A 21,424-nucleotide genomic window follows, 5' to 3' on the forward strand; every position below is an offset into this window, starting at 1 on the left:
TGGAAAAAGATGGACCGTTCTAGAGAACATTGAGTGGAGACGCAACGGCTATTTCCCTGTTCGAATCCATCCAAAAACCAACGGTAACATTTTTTAAAATTTGCGCCGTTATCTATAGTTAACGCCTTAACGGTAGGAATGGGGCCGAGATCCGGCTCCCTTTTTTCCAAAATTGCGCTGCGCTGAATTTCTATTAACTATATTTAATTTAACCAAAAAGCGTCTTTTAGTAAAAAAAAATTAAAAAAACAAAAAAACAAAAAAACCTAAAAATAATATACCCGATATACTAATGATATACTCGGCTACCTATACTTTTCAAGCTTGAAAAATAGCAAAATCTAGACGTCCAAACTCACGTAGAATAAAGTAAAAGTCCACCATATCGTTAATGAACACGCAACCCAAACAATGATATACTTGATAAACCAATTATATTCTGATAGGTATACTTGATTTGATCCATTGATATACATGACCATGGGTGCTGACATACCAACAAGTACTTGATTTTGAATGTTGATATACCCAATGAAATATTTGATATTATACTTATTTTTTCTTTAATTTACTATATTAAGTTTCTCTAGTTGAATTGTGTTGTGTTATTTACAGATTTTAAATGAAATGTATATCTTTTATACATGATATGAATATTGATATATCACTAATATACATGATTTGTTACTTTTAAGAAATCAATAACATTGATATATATTATTATGAGTGTCGATACATAATTATATACATGATATAAATACTTGATCGGATATATTATTGATATACTAGATTTGACATACCATTGATATATAAAAAAATTTGAAATGTTAAAATTGAAATAACTAAAAAATCAAATCTTATTTCAAATATTTTGTCATATTTGCAAAATTGAAATCCATTACAAATTCATAAAAAAAATTATTTACAAATATAAGAAAAAATAGAACACAAGCATATTAGTGATTTGATTACAGTAAATCAGAGTATAACAACGATTATAATTAATCATTATCGTTAGTCAATTGATATGGGTATTAGTAATTACAGATGATAATTATGTTCTCAGAGTTATTAATATGTTTGCAAATTATTAAAAAAAAAGAAGATTATATTTGCAATTACCTTTATAAATATGCATATTTCTAAATATTTTATAAAATCATGCTACCCGTATAAATTTTCATATTCTTTTAATTACAAATTTACTATTTCGTTATAATACTAGAAAGTTATTATTTTTTACAAAACTGAGAAATTTTTATTTGGTCTATTAATATACTAAGCTTGAACAAATGTGATTGTGATTTTTTTAATGTTACTAATTTTCTAATTTATTTTTAAAATAACATACCTCTCAAATTTATTCTTAAAAGTAATGTTTGGAAACTTATCTCTGTTGCCGGGCCATCTCTTAGAGATAACCTACAATATTTCAATAGAGAAAATATACTGATGTAGATCTTGTGGGATGGAAGCATAGCCACCGTACCAAGATAAATAAATATGTTGTTTTAAATTGGTAGATGTCATATTTATAAGCAATCGTAGGTGCTTTTTGTGTTAAAAATAAAAAAAGAAACGTGGTTGCATACCCATTGTGGAAATAATTTCTCAAGCATTATTCTTAGACTAAGTTTGAGATATATATTATTTTGAAAATAAGTTAAAAATTAATAATATTAAAAAAATTCCGAAAAAATGATTTGTTTTCTAAGTTGTTGCGGAATATAAAGAGAAGAAGTATATCATAAAATGGAACCTATCTATGCTTGTCCAAGCCCAAATGCCTCTACACTATTGGTTGCCGGTGGGAATCATTTTGCATTTAATTAATTATAATTTCAAAATACGAGTTGCTGAAGTCTGATAAGATTGTGAGTTGTTACAGCAAATTCAATTATTGTTTATATTTATTCCTATGTAAGCGATCACACGTTATCGAGATTTTATCCTATGTGACATTATTATAAGTCCAACATGAACATGTCCGTTGTTGTTGGAAATCCATGCGATTTCGGAAGACGTTTGATTAGCATTGAGACTAGGGCTTCTAAAAGTCTTAGTTGAGTTGGACTCCTTGGAAGCGATAAACATCTTCAAGGAGTGACAGGATGACGAGACTCTTTGGATCAAAGATATTCATTTGATCTCAAAGTCTTTTGAAACTTTTTCTTTCAATCATATGTGCAGAGAGTCCAATAGTGTTGCCCATCATCTGTCGAAGGAAACTCTTTCCACGAGCTTCCGTGTCTGTGGATGTCTTTTTTTCCAGATTGAATTATTTGGTTGGTGCGGTCCGACTGTTTAACTGGTCGGATGGTTGGTTTTTAGGAAAACATTTATTCATCCAAAAGAAAGTTCAATATGAACAACGTCAAAGATTTAAATCATGTTAAAAGCACGAGAAACTCAATAAATTTGTGTAAAATTAATGACAAAGTTTGAAAATCTTGTTTCAAATCAAAGAAGAGACAGAGAGAGAGAAAAAAAACTCTTAACATATACAGAGAAAAAAAAACACATAACAAATGCTCATCATTGGTGGGAAAAACGTTTGAAGATTATGTTTCAAGGACAATTATTGGATGTAGAATATATTTTATTGTTTTGATGGGTTCTCAATTATCATAATCATATTTTTGTTCAATTTACTACTTATATATAATTGGTAATTATTTCTTAATTATGATTTGATTAGTTACATGTAATAGAAGAAAAAAACAAAAGATTTGATTAGTTACATTTCTTTTCTTTTCTTTTTTAGTACGAATTAGTTACCTTTTAAAATCAAATTGGAGAAGAAATAATTTATTATTATTATTATTTTTTAAATGCACCAGGGAAAGTCGTCTATCTCATACCTAAAATTGTTTAGCATGCTTTTATTTTATTTATTCAGTTATTATTATTATATTTTGCTTTTACTAAGAATCCTCTCACATAGTTAAATTATAGATTTGGATTTTATAATTTTTAAAGTTTAAATTGGTTGGCATAATTTAGTTTTACATCACAAACTATCCGATCATAGAAACTAAATTAAAAATTAAACATAATTAGCCATAAAATAACAGTGAAATATTGAGGGCTTTTAAGGATAAAATTGAAGGACTTTTTATTTATTTATTTTAAATAATGTAAAATTAGAAATTTATTTGCAAAATATATCTATATCTATTCATTAAAAGAAATTTTTTTAAAAGAATTATGTTAGAATTTGTTGAACTGAATACATGGATTGGTTAGGTTTTATAAGTTAATGGGGAGTGGAAATAATAGAATATGTTAATATCTATATCTATTCATTAAAAGTAATCAAGTTTTAAATCCACCATTAATTTCTACATATTTAGTTTCCAACCATGGCCTCATACCCCAAATTAGTTTAGAAAGATTTGGAAGAAAATTTGAAAAAGAAAAAATAACAGGAAAATGTTTGTTTGAGGAATTAAAAAAAGAAAAAAAAAACAAAGAGAATGCGAATGTATTTCGTAATCAAACATTTACCCAAAGTAAAAAAGGTAAAAATACTATAAATTTGGAAATTGGTAAAAAATCTGACCCACGTGCTTCCAGTTTCACGGGAGTGTTTTTATTTTTCTCCTCTTCTTCTTCTTCTTCTTCTCATTCTGCTTAAAATTATTTAGTTTAATGTCGAGATAAATGTGTAAAATTCTATGAAATAAGTAAATAACGCCTTTTTTTACTCTATTTTTTATTATTAATTTTTATATATTCGAATGTTATCACCTAAGAAAGTAGAAAAGGAAGAAGTTTCTTATTTAATAAAGGATAATTATCCTCAAAGAAGTCAAATCCATGAAGCTTCGTGTTGGTAGATTATTATTTATTTCAGTTTGAATTTCCAAAAGCAACACCAATTTGATTGGAATTCTCACTGGCTTAAAGATATATTTTTTAATATTAAGGTACAATTTGAAAAAATAAAAATAAAAATCTCACTTTAATTTCTATTTTATTTTATTTTGATCATCCCTACATTATTATTTCTTTTTTAACAAATTAATAACGTGACTTGAAATATAAGTTCTAATGCATTAATGTAGGCATGTATTTGAGTCATATAACTTCTTCTATTGAGAATTCTAAACTGATTAGCGTTCAAGTTCTATTTTTGGCTTAGGAATTCTATAACTTCGCCGCTCAAGTTCACCGTTTGAATTTGATATCAATTTTGCATACTTTCCTGATTGAAAAATATGACCATTTTTCATCACCCACAAGCAAAAGCAGTCGTATGTATTACAAGGCAGAAGGGGTTATTGCTTTGTGATACCCCAAGAAAAACAACAAGAAGTTGAATTACTTACCAGAATGAGGTCCGCAGCTTCTATGAATTCAAATGATGGGTAGCATATATCACAGTCTTACTGGACAAAAGTTCATTTTAGAAAAGATCAAAGGAAGCAGATCAATTATCGTCCTCCGGTGGATCTGACATCAAGATTGAAATTGAGGCGGGTGATTATTCTTTTGAAGCAAATGATCTACATGTTAAGAAACCAACGACAAAAGTTGTAGAGAAGATGTCGATACCAAAAGGTTATAAGGTTGCAGTTTGTGGGTCAGTTGGCTTAGGAAAATCAAGCCTACTTTGTAGTATATTGGGCGAGGTCTCATAGATTTCGGGAACACAAATGAAGGTACATGGAAGTAAAGCTTATGTTCCTCAAAGTACTTGAATCCAATGAGGCAGCAGCAGAGAGAATGTGTTGTTTTGGAAGGAAATGGACACACATCTTCATGGAGATGTTTTAGAATCTTATGCTTTGAATCAGAATATCAAGCTATGGTTGGATGGTGGTTTTACTTTGTAGGAGAGGGGATGAACTTAAGTGGGGAGCAAAAACAAAGGATGAACTTTTGTCTGGTAAGGCAAAAGAAGAGGTTACTTACAAGGTTGTAGTATGAGAGTAGCATACACGAGTGTCTTATTATACAAAAGTTCATCCTCTATTTTTGCCTTCCAATTAAGTTCATCCCCTCTCCCAACAAAGTAATATCATCATCCAATCATAGCTTGATGTCCTGATTCAAAGCACAAGATTCTAAAACATCTTCATAAAGATGTGTGTCCATTTCATTCCCAAACAACACATTCTATTTGACAGTGTCTGATTGGATCCAAACACTTTGAGGAACATAAACTTTAGTTCCATGTACCTTCATCTATGTTCTCGAAATCTGTGGGATCTCGCCCAATATACTACAAAGTAGGCTTGATTTTCCTAAGCCAACTGACCCACAAATTGCAACCTTGTAACCTTTTGGTGTCTGCATATTTTCTCTCCAACTTTTATCGTTGGTTTCTTAACATTGTAGATCATTTACTTCCCAGAATAATCACCCGCCTCAATTTCAATCATGATGTCAGATCCATTAGAAGGAGGATAATAGCTTATCTTCCTTTGATCTTCTTCTCGAATGAACTTTTGTCTAGTAAGATTTTCATATATGCTACCCATCACTTGAATTCATAGAAGTTGCAAACCTCGTTCTAGTATGTAATTGAACTTTTTGTTACTTTCTTTAGAGTATCATAAAGCACTAACCCTTTCTGACTTGTACTGCATTCGACTACTTTTGCTTGTGTGTGATGAGAAATGATTATATTGTTCAACTAGGAAAGCATTCAAAATTAATATCAACTCCAAACGGTGAACTTGCAGGGCATATTGCAGCACGCAAAAGATCATTAAATGGAGTTAAGTCGTTCAAAGAAGATAAACTCCATCATGAAAGATCATGTCAAATAATCAGATAGAAGCTTTAGATGAAAAAACTTTCAAAGAAAACTCAATAAAAGGAAACTCAATTTGGCCGTGGTAGAATGAAGTGTCTACTCAACCTTTATCACGTTTGCTTATAAAAGGGCGCTCTTATTCCTTTAATCCTTCTTTGCCAAATTTTGTTTCAGACCCTCAAATGGGCAGCAATTATCGGGCAACATAAGAACTTGGCAAGACTAGCAAAGAGCAGTTGATAGGGATCTTTATCTTGATGTCAGACGGGGGGCTCCTGACAGCAGTTTTTGCCACACCTAATTCACTTTTTGATGGCAGACCTCCCAGCCAAATCCTTAACAGGGTCGATATCTTACTTCATTAGAGGGTCAATTTTAAATAATTCTAACCCAGATCACCCTTTATGGCAACCAAATATTATGAATATAGTCGGAGAAGTCTCCATTGATTGAATTAGTGATTTTAGCACTATTTGGACCAGCAACATTAATAGAAATAGCTCCTCTTCCTTGTATACCGACATGGTGAGTGCCGAAAGACCACCGTCTTTGAGTAAGCGAGACTCACTGTCTTTGTAAAGAAGAAGATGAATGCAAGATGAAAACGTTGTGCTCGAGATTCAAGGCATCATTCCTTGGCCTGTAAAGCAGTAATTAGTTCTATTGGGTTATTTTGGTGTGGCGTTTTGTTGCAACGATGTTTGTATTTATGGTGTTCATCTGTCAAAATGTATTACCAATAGGAAAATAATTGTTAATTATGATTTTATTAGTTATATTTTTAAATTAAATTGAAGAATAAATAAGTTATTTGGAAGGGTATGTCATATGATCTCATACATACAAATTTTTAACATGCTTTTACGTTTTTTTTTCTACACTATGCTATAAATTTACTTTTTATAATTTTAAATCCAATATAGTTGAGGTGGATAAGATACTTATTTCTATTATTAAAGCTGACAGTTCGAAGATCACTATAATAAAAGAAACTAAGTAATTTTATATTAAGCATTTAGATCAAAAGTACTTCACGGGTATTTTTTTTATAAAATAATTTAAGTGCTTATAACTTTTTTTTCTTCCAAAAACATTTTTAAATTACTCCCCACATAATAATTTTGAATAAATTTTTTGTCCTTTGATTTAAATACTATTTTGATCTCTACTTCATATTTGGTTCATTTGGGTACTTTTACCTCTGAAAGATTCATTTTAGTTCCGTGTTTTAATCTTTTTAAAAAATAACTATTTTAGTCCTTATTTTATATACTTTAAAAATTCTTTAATAAAAATTTGTAAATATATTTAAAGAAATTTAGTGAGTAAAGAGTTAAATTTTGATAGATATAGATAAAGATAAAAATGAAAATAAATAAATCAAAATAGTTCCGGCCCGAAAAGTATAAAAACTATAACAACTATTTAAAAAATAAGAAAGACTAAAATGAATAAACAAACATAAAAATAAACGTCTGAGAAGATAGAATCAAATTGGATTTAAACATTTATTTTTTTAATAATTAAAAAAGTGGTTTTAGGCTCCCGACATGGTGTGAGGGTCGTTGCCATGAAGCTTACCAAAAAGGTGTTGTAGGGATGGGATTGATTTCTATGTCCACGTCACAGTCAAATTTGCAGTACCAAATTCTATCTTCTCTATGAATTCTAATTAACGGTAAGCTGCCAAACTGGCCCATGCCCATGATTTTCCAAGAAAATTCATGATAATATATTAAAAATAATAATAATGTAGGACGAGAGATCGAATTCGTGATGTTTGTTTGGGAAATATCACAAATTACTGTTAAAAACCATAATAATGAGGATAATATATTAAAACAATAATATTAGAGAAACAATTAAAGAATTTTAAAAGATCATTCCCTTTCGAATTTTACATATTGTTACCATAAAATAAATTAAGAAATTAATTACTGTATATGGACTTTAATCTCAGGGCCGGTAAAAGAGGCCTGCTGACGGCCCACCCAATGGCCAATGCCGTGTTCATTGAATCCCTTCAAAACTTTCGTATTTCAATTCAACGTGGCTTCTTTTTTCAAAAAGATATTTTTTCAGGCCGTTCATGAAGATTCCTCGTGACATTTAAATATTGTTAAAATTATAAGTTTGATGTATTTCATTTTATAGCATATTTACTTATTTCTAAGAGATTGCATTAGGTCAATTTTATGGGACTCTCTCCCTTTTTAATTTCTTACCAATGTTTAAACTTTGAGGACTCACAATTTTGAACGTTTAAAACTTCTAATTCTTTAGTTCATTTTCCAAACACTTCTAAAAATAAATATTAATGGTTACTTTTTTTCAGTTTAAAATTAAAAAAAGGAAAAGAGAAAAAAACGACTTTTAAAAGCAAAGACAGCTGGGTAACCGTGGGTGGGTGGCTGACAAGTGATTGCTGAGGTGGGATGGCCACGTCAAGGGTGTGGACTTGAAAGGAGGAAAAAAACAAGAAACTAAAAGGGAAAGGTTCCACTATCAATGTCCTTTTAAGGATAGTGGAAAATGAAGAATCTGGAAAATAGCATATAAATTGTCATTTTCATAGCCAAAACAGAACAAAGAATGTTACAGAAAAAAAGAAAAAAGAAAACACACAAATCATTTTTCCAAAGTCACAGCACAGGCGTGGCCTGTGGTGGGGCTGGCCCTGCCACAGTGCTGCCTCGGCTTTTGATCGTGGTCCTTACGCTCGTGCTCAAAATCTTTGCAGGATGTGTGTAACGTCGACATAATGTCTTCATTTATGTTTCGTTTATTTAACTTAAGTTTCAAAACTGCTTTCAAGTTTTCCTGTACCATATATGTCTTTTGTTTTCAATGTCTCTATCTACTTCAGTTCTTTATAAGTTTCAAATTATTTAGAAAGTTTTGGTAGACATTTTTATAATATAAATTCAACTTGTACTTGAATTAGTTAGTGTTTATTTTCTAAAATCAATTTTTATTCTCTATTCTCATGATTTTTTTTTTAATGTTAGGGAGATTTCTATTAATAAGTCCAATAAATCTTATCCAATTTTTATATTAGATGGTTGAGTTCATTAGTTAAATTAAAATGATTTTAACTCAACCAATTTGATTAGACATAAAATATATATCGACTCTTAACTCTAATTCAAAATGGACGTGAATTTATCTTTTTTTTTTAAACCAACTTGAATTAATATCTGAAATAGATTATTCTACTCTTTGAGAAGTTATTTATATGAAATAAATATGAACTTCGTTGTCTTATGGTCGATTATCCTACTATTTGAAAAGTTATTCAAATAAAATAAGTATAAAAACTTGGTTATCTTATGGTAGATTATTCTACTATTTGAAAAGTTATTTGTATAAAATAAGTGTAAACTTTTTTATTTTGACCTCATCCTACATTTTTGTTGAGTGCACAGAGTCGTTGGATAATTGAGAATCTTTCCATATTGACGTGTGTTGTCAATTAATCAATATAATATTAAATGAAAAAATTATAACATTATTTGTTCCAAGACAAACCATATCGACTAAATTCAATACATATGATCAATCTATCATTTTTCATTAGATTTTTCAAACTTTAAACCACTTATAAAATTAAAAAAAATAATCTTAGGATTTAGCCATGATATGTCAGATTGTCATCCAGGGTTAGAAAAATTTTCAAGATAATAATTTTTTATCAGAATATAGGTCTGTGCAAGGTAGGGGCGAGCGGATGTAGTCAAGTGGATCAAATCCACCCCACGCGGGTTCAATCCCCATTTTTCGCCCCTCAATAAATAAATAAATGGACCATTTGTTATAGAGACACAGAAAAACCTAGAAAGTATTTTTTCTGCTGATCATTCATTTCATTCTATGAAGTTTTTAAAAGACCTCACCAATTTTCTCATGAACTAATAAAAGTTAAAATAGACTTAAGAGTTGTTTACATTACATGAGTATAACTGAAAATTTTAAAACGTTTTCGATAGATTTTGATATTATACAAATTACTAATATTTTGACCAGTTGTACAATGTTTCTGTCGGTTTCTTTAATTATGTTATTGATCTAGATTCACCTATATATATATATATTATTTTGAGATACTTTATTGATCTAAAAGAAAAAGAAAAAAAAAAAAAGAAACTCATCCATGAAGGATGTCTGGATTTATTTACATTGGTGCACGTGTGTACCCTTATTTAAAAGTTGTCTTATCTTTATGTATCACAATATTTAAAGAAGCCAAACCAAAGTAAATTAAAGAAAAAGGAAAAGTCCAAGATAAGCTCAAATAGGCTGGCAATTTTGCACCCAATAAAACTTGCCTCCTTTCTCAAATAAAATAAAAACAAGACTTGCCTCCCTACAAATAATAATAATAATAATAAAATAAATAAAATATCTTTTTGATTTTTTAATATTTAGTGAACTTGAAAACTTTCACTTGCTTTGTGATGTATTTTAATTTTATTTTTTTAACATATGTTCTAAAGACTTTATTTGATAGCAATTTCACGTTTTGTTTTAAAGGCTATTTTTTAAATCTTAGTCAATTTTTAAAATATAACATAAATTTTAAAGAAAAGCTTTCCTATTTTTAAAATTTTATTAAAATGTCAAGAACCTTTTTAATTTAATGGGATTGATTTTACTTTTAATAAAAATAAATAAAGTATATACTATTATTGTTAAGGATAAGTTTTAAAATTTAAAATTATATGAAGGATAAATATATCCAAAAAAATAATCATCTAACTAACTAGTTATCTCATTTTTAATATATGAAGAAGTGAATTCATTTTTTATAAGGAAGTACTTAAAAAGAAGTCATAAATAAAAATAAGAATTAAAAAAAAAGACTACTATAGTTGACTTAAAGAGAAAAAATGATTGCTATTGTTTTAGAATGAGGTAAATGTGTCTAAAAATATTGTCAAATATGAAACTTTTTAGCTACGAGATAAAGTTGATAATCTAGTCTTGAATTTAAAAGATATAGTTTCACGATGAGATGAATGTGTCAAATGTTAAATTTTATGATATAAGTAAATAATACTTTTGGGGACTTTTTATTATTTTATTATTCTAATGTAATCACCGAACAAAGTTGAAAAGGAAGAAGTCTCTTCTTTAATAAAGGATAATTATCCTCAAAGAAGTCAAATCCATGAAATCAACGCTATTATTTATTTCAGTTTGAATTTTCAAAAGCAACACACAATTTGATTGAAAATTCTCACCACCTTAAAAATATTTTTTTGGAAAAAGTTCATACTAAGATACCAATTTATTTCATAGTCAAAATGTTTATTTTAATCTTTTGAACTTTTAGAAAATAAATCATTTTGGTCATGTAATTTTTCTTTCAATAAAATGATAGCATAACTTGAATATATTTATTAATGTGTCAAGGTAGGTATGCATTTGAGCCATATAATTAGGTTGACCTAAGCGAGTATTAAGAGGATTGAAAATGATTGCTTTTTGAAACTTAGTGGCCAATATGGTTTTTTGTAAGAGTATATTTAGAGATTTTTTTTTTTTTTTTACTTCGAGTATATTTAGAGAGTTAAAATCATATATTGACCCATCTAAAACCATGTTCGTGGGAGTGACGAGAATATATCGATGGCTATATTTATGATAGCGTTTGGGAGTGATTTTAATTCGACCGCTAAAATTACTCTTCCACGGTCAAAATCACTTCTTTTTTGTAGTCATGTTTTGCAAATTAAAAAAATTGATTTTAGAAAAATTTAAAACCACATTAAATTGATTTTTAATGTATCATTTGCACGGTGATATTGAAAAATCAATTATAAAATCAATCATTCTACCGTCACTCCGAAACACACTCTTAACGAAGAGAAACACAAGAATTAGTGGCGGGCAGGGGTAAAAGAGGTAAAATGTGCTGAGAGGATAAGCTTTTGGTCTTTAGTGCAAAATAAAGTGGAGTAATTTACAAAAGAGAAGGGGTATCAGATCAGATCAGAATTGTGGTAGTGAGAGTGTTCATATAATATAAAGTTTTGTAAATTTGGCACTGTCTTTGACTCTTTGTTTTATATAAGAAAAGTATATACAATACAAACCCACCAAAAATTGCTCAAAAAACAAATGGAAGTGGCAGTGGATAAACCGTCATATTTGACAGCCTGTTCATTTTTTCTTCCTCTCCTTTTTCAATTCTTTTTATGTAATGTTTTTCCAATTATTTGTAACAACCCACCTGTTTGTTACTGAATTAAAAAAAAAAAAACCCCTTCTTAATAAACACGTTTTAAATCACATATATAATTAAATAAATGTAAAGTCTCACATTATTTTAGGAATGAGTTTTGGAGGGGTGAAGAGCGATTTAAAAATTTTATGGTGTTTGATAATATAGTCAAGTAAAAAGTTTGTTTAAATGAAAAACCAGATACTTGAACTATCACTTCACCTTATTTGAACTAAAAAATTTATCAGCACACGACTTAGCAATTACAAAGATGATAAGATACATCAATGTATATTTCATCTTGATTAAACTTTATTAGTTCAATTCGAATCTTATTATTTGAAAAATTTTAATTTCATTTATATAGTTAGGCTAAACTTACTTATCGTCTTTAAATCATTTCTTACTGTCTTATTTTGTTCCCTTTTCCACTTAACATAAACTCTGAACTTTTCGTTAAATTTTAAAATCAGGTGACCGAATCAACAAATTTTAAATGAGCCACAAGAACCGAGTTTATAATTTTCATTGGGAAAAATGCCCCCAAAAAAGAAGAGCAAAGGATGTTGGCAATTGGAAGAATTGAAGAAAGCTGAAAGTGGCGCTTGTGGCGTGGGTTGGTTGGTGCGCAGGATCCACGCGGCCGCCACGCACTGGATCCGGTTCGTGACGGTTGGCCACACGACTCCGTCCAATCGTGACCCACCAACTCGGCGGTTTTACGTCCTCGATTACACCGCCGTTCCCTATTCTATTTCTATCGACCCGCATTTATTCTCGCGTACTTTTTTTGTCAATCCACGTGGCATCACCGAATTGGAGTACCTTACAGATAAAGTTTCTGAAAAAAAAAATTTCATTTATTCACTTTTACTTTTACTTGTGTATTTAGTTCCGTATATGAACTTTAATTTAAATTTTAAATTTTAACCTTTAATTTGAATAAATGATGAATTCATGCCTCCAATTAATTACAACATTTTAGGCTATTTTGTGAATGTTAAGCCTAGCCACAAAGAGTATTATTATGTATGTTATTTGTGGCTAAATTTTAGCATTCTTGATTTTGGATATTTTATAGTTTGATTTAATTGATTCATAAACCATTTAACAATTAATTTGGATAAAATTAAACAGTTGAAATTAACCCAATAAATTTAATATGTGAATAAAATTTAGTCACACCATTTATTGTATGATTTTATGTCTTTAAAAGAAAAAAACAATAAATAGATTTTGAGAGGATTAATAGCCAATAGTATATAGGAATATATTGAAATTTTTTCCTAATCATTTTCGTCCAACTATGATTTCCATTTACATTACAGAAAAATTTGTTAAAAGGAAAAAAAAAACTACGTATTTATTCCATGTGAATAATAATTTGATGATGGCATAACGTACATCAAATGGTCCAATTACATTCCTTATACGTAGAACATCTTAATATGAAAATAAATAAATATATTACCGTTTTGAGTACGTATGAAAATAAATATTTGCACAACGAGTATGAAATTGATTTTGGATATTGAATAATTTTGATATGGAGTCATAATGAGGACATCATTGGAATTACAATTTACAAATTCATCTCGAATGTTTCTCTCTCTGCAGTCTAGAAGGAGAAATTTTTTAATAAAAAAAATATATATATATTTTTTTTTATTTAGCGACTTGTTACAGTGAAAATGGAAAATCTGAAAGGGATAGAGAGCAGGGGGAGGGGACGACAAAGATCAGTCTGAAAAGGGACAGAAATCAGCCATTTCTTTATACGATTCCATATATAAAGAACATGCCCACTGCTCACTGCCATAAATCTACCGGGTTTTCATCCAATTTTTATTCAGTTTATCGCCATTCTTGAAAGACCCACGTGCTTCCATTTTCACGGGAGTGTTCTATTTCTCTCTTCTTCTGAAACTCCATAGATTTATCCCCATCTATTGTTTCTATTTCAATCCACATTTCGCTTTCTCAAATCGTTATTCTGCTTATTTACTGGGGTCTGTCTCTGCGTACTGAGATTGCGATCTCTAGTTATTCGTTTTCTTCTCAATGCATGGATAAGTTGGAAACCATGTATTTTCGAGCTCTAGAAGCAGCTTCCATGGATATTACTTCTGCAATCGTTAATGCGACGTTTATTCTTGCATTGTCGATGGGTTGGGTTTTTCTTCACAAGTGGACAGAGGAGGTAGGAGAGAGCGGATCCCATGACTTGAGAAACAGAGCATTTCGAGAGTTTAAATGGCTAATCAGTATTACAATCTTCTGTAATGCCATTGTTCCATTTTTGTACTGGGGTTTTGCTGCTTACGAGTACTGGAATCGCAGAATCTTTTGCTGGGAATCAGCCATCTCTGCCATGACGTGGATTTTAGCCGCTGGGATTGCATTCTACTGGAGAAATAGAATGTATCGAGGCAAAAGATGGCCGTTGATTCTAATGGTGTGGTGGGTTTTCTCCTGTTTTTATGGTTTTGGTTGTTCGATTATTTACCTGCTAGCCCACTTGAAAGCTATGGAGTTCCCTCATTTTATTCCAAAAGCCACTATTGTAGATTTTGCTTCCTTCACTTTGTCTTTCATAATCTGTTGCACTGGACTAACTGTTAACTATTCCAAGAAACACAATGATTTTGAGGAATCATTGCTCCAAAAAGAGAATGCTTCTTCTTTTGAAGATGATGGTGGTTTCATCAGTCCTGGATTCTGGAGTCAACTTACATTCCGGTGGCTGAACCCGCTCTTTAAAAGAGGAAGGAGTCAGAAACTTGAATTAGCTCATGTTCCTTGTGTACCTCAATCTGAAACGGCAGAATATGCTTCCTCATTGTTGGAAGAATCGCTTCTGAGAAAGAAAATTGAGTCTTCTTCCTTGCCTAAAGCTATAGTTCTAGCCACATGGAAATCCTTGGTCTTAACTGCAATTTTTGCTGGTACCTCTCCTTCCTTACACTACTTGAATTCTTCTATGTTAAATCCTTTTCTTCTCTAATCTCTTTGTTAAAAACTTTTATTAGGATTCAACACGTTAGCATCCTTTATGGGGCCTTCTCTAATCACCAACTTTGTGAATTATCTGTTGGGAAAGGGTGATAACTCAAGCATCCGTGATGGGTTGATTCTTGCCTTCATCTTCTTCTTTGCAAAGACATTGGAGTCTCTTACTCAAAGACAGTGGTATTTCGGCACTCACCGTGTCGGTATACAGGTAAGGGCAGCTCTTACAGTGATGATTTACAAGAAGTCTATTTCTATTAATGCTGCTGGTCCAAGTAATGGTAAAATCATAAATTTAATCAATGTGGACGTTGAAAGAGTTGGAGACTTCTCCTGGTATATTCATAAGATTTGGTTGCTTCCTGTTCAAATAGTTCTAGCCCTGATCATCCTTTATAGGAACCTTGGTGCTGCTCCTTCCATTACTGCTCTTTTAGCCACAATATTTATAATGGTGAGCAACACACCTTTGGCCAATGTTCAAGAAAGTCTACACTCAAATATAATGGATGCGAAAGACTCTCGAATCAAATTGACATCAGAAACTCTTAAGAACATGAGAGTCTTGAAACTGCATTCTTGGGAACAGACATTTTTTAAGAAGGTCTTACAACTTAGGGAAGAAGAAAGAAGGTGGTTGAAGAGATACCTCTATACATGCTCAGTTATAGCATTTCTCTTTTGGGTTTCACCAACTTTAGTTTCAGTAGTTACCTTTGGTGCCTGCATTATAATGAAAATTCCTCTAACAGCAGGTACAGTTCTATCAGCCATAGCTACTTTTCGGATCCTACAAGAACCTATATATAACCTACCAGAGCTAATTTCCATGATTGCTCAAACAAAAGTTTCCCTTGATCGTATCCAAGAGTTCATTCGAGAAGAAGATCAAAGGAAGCAGATCTATTATCCTCCTTCCAGTGGATCTGAGATCATGATTGGAATTGAGGTGGGGGATTATTCTTGGGAAGCCAATGATCTAAATGTTAAGAAACCAACGATAAAAGTTGTAGAGAAGATGCAGATACCAAAAGGTTACAAGGTTGCAGTTTGTGGGTCAGTTGGCTCAGGAAAATCAAGCCTACTTTGTAGTATATTAGGCGAGATCCCACAGATTTCGGGAACACAAATGAAGGTACATGGAACTAAAGCTTATGTTCCTCAAAGTGCTTGGATCCAATCAGGCACCGTTAGAGAGAATGTGTTGTTTGGGAAGGAAATGGACACACATCTTTATGAAGATGTTTTAGAAGCTTGTGCTTTGAATCAGGATATCAAGCTATGGTTGGATGGTGATTTTACTTTATTGGGAGAGAGAGGGATGAACTTAAGTGGAGGACAAAAGCAGAGGATTCAATTGGCAAGGGCGGTCTATAGTGATGCAGATGTTTACTTCCTTGACGATCCTTTTAGTGCTGTGGACGCATGTACAGGAACACATTTGTTCAAGGCAAGCATCATCTCTCTGTTTTTATTGTTGTCTTATTCTTTTTATGTTCTTTTACAGTTTTACATGTCTTTTCTTTAATGAAACAGTAGAATGGTAATCATGCTCCATATAAAATATTTTCACACATAACTTTAATGATAATGCAGAGATGTCTTTTGCAACTTTTGTCTAGTAAAACTGTCATATATGCTACTCATCACTTGGAATTCATAGAAGCTGCGGACCTCGTTCTGGTAAGTAATTGAACTTTTTGTTGCTTTCCTTGGAGTATCACAAAGTACTAACCCTTTCTGCCTCGTGTCACATTTGACTGCTTTTACTTGCAGGTGATGAAAAATGGTCATATTGTTCAATCAGGAAAGTACGCAGAATTAATATCAAATCCAAACGGTGAACTTTCAAGGCACATTGCAGCACACAAAAGATCACTAAATGGAGTTAAGCCATTCAAAGAAGATAAACTCCATCATGAAAGACCTTGTCAAATACATCAGATAGAAGCTCTAGATGAAAAATTTTCTGAGTCCCTAGGAAATGGAACCCTTTCAGTGAGAACTCAAGAAGAGGAAACCCAAACTGGCCGTGTAAAATGGAGTGTCTACTCAATCTTTATCACGTCTGCTTATAAAGGGGCTCTTGTTCCTATCATCCTTCTTTGCCAAATTTTGTTTCAGATCCTACAGATGGGAAGCAATTATTGGATTGCTTGGGCAACAGAAGAAGAAGGCAAGGTCAGCAAAGAGCAGCTGATAGGGATTTTTATCTTGATGTCAGGGGGGAGCTCCATCTTCATATTAGGTAGGGCCGTTGTGATGGCAACCATTGCTATCGAGACTGCGCAGCGAATGTTTCTTGGAATGGTGACAGCGGTTTTTGCCTCACCTATTTCATTTTTTGATGCCAAACCTTCAAGCCAAATCCTCAACAGGGTTAGTACCTTACTATTGTGTTCATTATCATCTCCTTTATTGAATTTTTTCATTGTGTCAGTCAACAATTTTAATCCTTTTTTTCATCTTCTTCTATGATGCAGTCATCTACTGATCAAAGCACTTTAGATACAGATATACCTTATAGATTAGGAGGACTGGCTTTTGCACTAATTCAACTGTTAAGTATCATCATCCTCATGTCCAAGGTTGCATGGCAAGTTTTTCCCCTCTTTCTCGTCGTCCTTGCTATCTCCATATGGTATCAGGCAAGAACATATATCTCACTTCTGGTTTACAATATGCTTTTCATTATTGCACTAAAATTATAAAGCTATTGTTCTTTGAATTTGCTATTCTGCAGCATCACATCAATATGATGTACTTTGAATTCTATGCTGAATATGTTAGTTCTTTAGTCCTGCAACCTTTATCATATACTTCCAGTTTCTCAAATATGGTTTCCAACAGCAAGTGGTTCTAGGATTTTGTTCATTAATTCATCAGCTTCAATTCCTTAAAATTTTTCAATTTCATTTGCAGGGATATTACATTAGTACTGCTAGAGAACTGGCTAGAATGGTTGGGATTCGAAAAGCTCCAATTCTTCATCACTTTTCTGAAACGGTAGTAGGTGCAACGATTATCCGTTGTTTCAACCAGGAGGAGCGTTTTTTGACGAAAATACTAAATCTAGTTGATGATTATTCTCGTGTGGTTTTTCACAATGCAACTTCAATGGAATGGTTGTGTCTACGGATCAATTTTCTTTTCGACATTGTCTTCTTCCTTGCCCTCGTCATCTTGGTGTCCCTTCCTAGGTCAGCAATAGATCCCAGTAAGCGCTCCTAACATTATTTATCTCCGTTGATGTTGTTGCCATCCAAAACTTTCACTTGATCAGTTATTTCATTCTAACATTCTATTATTTCCATCATCACCTAAGCAACTAGTTTATCTTACAACAGGCTTAGCAGGATTAGCAGCCACATATGGCTTGAACATGAATGTGCTTCAGGCTTGGGTAATATGGAATCTATGCAACGTTGAGAACAAAATGATATCTGTTGAGAGAATTCTTCAGTTTACTAACATTGCTTCTGAGGCACCACCGGTGATCGAGGGTTGTAGGCCAATGCCAAAATGGCCAGAGGAGGGAAGGATAGAACTTGAGAACCTTCATGTCCAATATAGTCCTAAACTTCCAGTGATTCTCAAAGGGATCACTTGTACCTTTCCACAAAAGAAGAAAATTGGGGTTGTGGGCAGGACAGGAAGTGGAAAGTCCACCTTAATTCAAGCACTTTTTAGGATGGTAGAGCCCTCTGCAGGAAGGATTCTCATTGATGGAGTTGACATTTGCAAAATTGGTCTACATGATCTGAGGTCCAGGTTGGGTATAATTCCACAAGACCCGACATTGTTCCAAGGAACCATGAGAACTAACTTAGACCCTTTACAACAACATACTGATCAAGAAATTTGGGAGGTGAGATTACGAGCGCCTTCTTCATCGAGATTGAAAAGTTAACACACTCCTTGAAACTTAACTTGATTTTTCAGGTCCTCAACAAGTGTCGGTTTGCCGAGATCATCAGAACGGAGCAAATGATTCTCGAAGCACCAGGTTGATGGAATATCCTGTTTTTCTGAAGTTCTTATCCAGTTTATTTTATTCTCTACTCAAAAATGTTTTTTTGTACTTGGCCTATAAATGCTGCAGTTGCTGAAGATGGAGAGAATTGGAGTGTTGGACAGAGGCAACTAGTTTGTTTGGCCAGGGTGCTGCTCAAGAAGCGTAGGATTCTTGTGTTGGATGAGGCAACGGCTTCCATTGATACAGCAACAGAGAATATAATTCAGGAAACAATAAGAGAGGAGACAAATGGATGTACAGTTATTACCATAGCTCATCGGATACCGACAGTTATCGACAATGATTTGGTTTTGGTTCTTGACGAAGGCAAGCCAACTCTTGACATTGCTTTAAAACTTTCTTCTGAAAACTGGATTCTAACTGACTTTATGCATGGAGTTGAGGAGTATATTATAAAAACTAAAGTTGGTAACTTGAGTAGTAATAATATCCTTCTAAGTTCTAATTCATATGAGCTTCATTTTTATAGGCAAAGTCATCGAGTACGATTCACCGTCTCGATTGCTCGGGAACAGTTCTTCTACATTTTCGAAGTTAGTGGCAGAGTTCTTGAGGAGATCATCTAATCACTCACAAACGAATGCAAACCCTATGCAAACTTCATGACTTTGATCAAGTGTAAAGATGGGAGGGAAATATTTGGTGGTGATGCCAAGTGATAGCAATTGCCCACTGCTGCTAACTCTAACTGCATAGGGTGAAGGTCCTGTAAAGTAAGACTCATCCTCTGAAGCAATAGCAGATCCAAGCAAATACCATTGACAAGCTTTCTAACTATAGGCTGATAAGATAGAAGAAACAAGGCATTACTAATGATTTTAGTGTTAACCATAGTATTCTCTTTTTTAAATGTAATTCAAATGTGTTACGTAGGACCACTTCAATAAGAGTTTTATGCCATCAATCAAAGTATAACTTAACTGGTCAAAACATATATTATCGATCAAAATATCACAGATTTAAATCTCCACTCCCTTAAGTTCTTTGAACATAAAATAAAATTTTATGCCACAGAGCAGCTCATGCTATATATTACTTGATCTTTCCCATGCTCTGGTACAAACCAAGATGAGAGAGGGAGAAAGTAAAAAGAAAACAATTTTGAAATAGAAAGCCCAATTGAAAATGTCTATATTTTGTGTTCAAAATGTCGATGTCGATGAAAATATCGAGGTCCCGATTTTACGAACATGTCGATGTCGATGGATATTTCGAAAAAAAATAATGGAAATTGTGGAAATTCATGGAAATTTTTTGAATTAGCAAATAAAACTTGAATTGTAGCTTAATTAGCCTAATTAATCACTTTTAATCATTAAATGTAAGAATATGACCATTTTACTTATGAAAATGACATCGAAAAAAGATTTTTTCCTTTAATGAATATTGATGGAAATTATTTGAATATGTAAAGTAAACTTTTGACTATTTTTTAGTGTTTTTCATAATAGGATTCACTTGGAAATGAAATAATTACCGACTTAGTTTCAAACACATTTCTAAATTCTAATTAACTCTGTACCTGTTTACTTTTTACCAACTCCTCTTTTCAAATTTGAATTTACACATTTAAGTTTCGGTCTAAGATGACCGGGGAGAACTATTGTAATTTATATCAAAGTTATCAAGATGGTGTATTAGATCCTCCAAGATCATCTTTTTGGTATTAATTAAGTTACCTATTCTATTTCATATTTCACCACTATTTGTATATAATAATATTTTATTTTTAAAAAATTCTAAGATTATTTCAATCTTTATATATGTCAACATTTCATTAAGTAAGGACTAGATTGGATTAGAAATTATCAATAAAGTAAATTCCAAATCTTATTAGTTATACTTTATACAGTATTAAAATTCAAATGTTTCATTGAACAGACTAAGATTACAATGATCGAGGTTGTGAGAAATTATAGAGTATAGTGGCATAGTAGGAAGAAAATGAAAATAAAATAACCTTAAAGAAGAAGAGGAAAAAAAAAGACATGTCGAAATTTGAGTCAACATTTCGACATGTCCACCACATGGGGGGAAAAGTCGATTTTCCCCCCTTTGTCGATGTCGACGTGTCTCTCGACATTTTGAACCCTGGTTGTAATATTGGACGGTTAATATTTTTATAAAAAATAGTTAAATTATAGATTTTATCGAGTAGCTATTTGTTTTTTTCCCACTACGTATCTATGATATTTAATAAATACCCGTTGATATATATATATCTATTTGTCGATACGTAGACATGTCCATTGATACAGACGTATCCATGGGTTTCGACATTGACATAAGGGATAAATCGATATTCCCATCATATTAAAAAAAATGAAAAAAAATGAAAAATATTAACAAAATATCATTAATATATAGATAACATTAATATTAATCATTTTTA

At 31.8% G+C, this 21,424-nt stretch overlaps 1 protein-coding gene across 1 annotated transcript; it reads left to right on the forward strand.

The window, feature by feature from the left end:
- The first annotated feature begins 13,704 nt into the window (after nucleotides 1–13,704).
- LOC111019797 (putative ABC transporter C family member 15) lies at nucleotides 13,705–19,981 on the forward strand. The gene is made up of 10 exons (XM_022296256.2): nucleotides 13,705–14,932; nucleotides 15,017–16,446; nucleotides 16,593–16,679; nucleotides 16,773–17,375; nucleotides 17,480–17,644; nucleotides 17,919–18,213; nucleotides 18,344–18,864; nucleotides 18,939–19,002; nucleotides 19,099–19,338; nucleotides 19,502–19,981. The coding sequence occupies exons 1-10, from the start codon at nucleotides 14,053–14,055 to the stop codon at nucleotides 19,636–19,638; spliced, it is 4,422 nt and encodes a 1,473-aa protein (XP_022151948.1). The 5' UTR covers nucleotides 13,705–14,052; the 3' UTR covers nucleotides 19,639–19,981.
- Nucleotides 19,982–21,424: the final 1,443 nt, after the last annotated feature.

The sequence above is a fragment of the Momordica charantia genome, assembly GCF_013281855.1.
Source record: "Momordica charantia cultivar OHB3-1 chromosome 9 unlocalized genomic scaffold, Mcharantia_2.0 BLBB01000009.1, whole genome shotgun sequence".
Taxonomy (NCBI): domain Eukaryota; kingdom Viridiplantae; phylum Streptophyta; class Magnoliopsida; order Cucurbitales; family Cucurbitaceae; genus Momordica; species Momordica charantia.

Bases quoted from the DNA above. Each gene is read 5' to 3' on its own strand.
- LOC111019797 (XM_022296256.2), top strand. From the start codon at position 14,053: ATGGATAAGTTGGAAACCATGTATTTTCGAGCTCTAGAAGCAGCTTCC. The intron at 16,680-16,772 runs GTAAGTAATTGA...TTTTACTTGCAG, and splicing joins AAGCTGCGGACCTCGTTCTG to GTGATGAAAAATGGTCATAT. The intron at 18,865-18,938 runs GTGAGATTACGA...TTGATTTTTCAG, and splicing joins CTGATCAAGAAATTTGGGAG to GTCCTCAACAAGTGTCGGTT.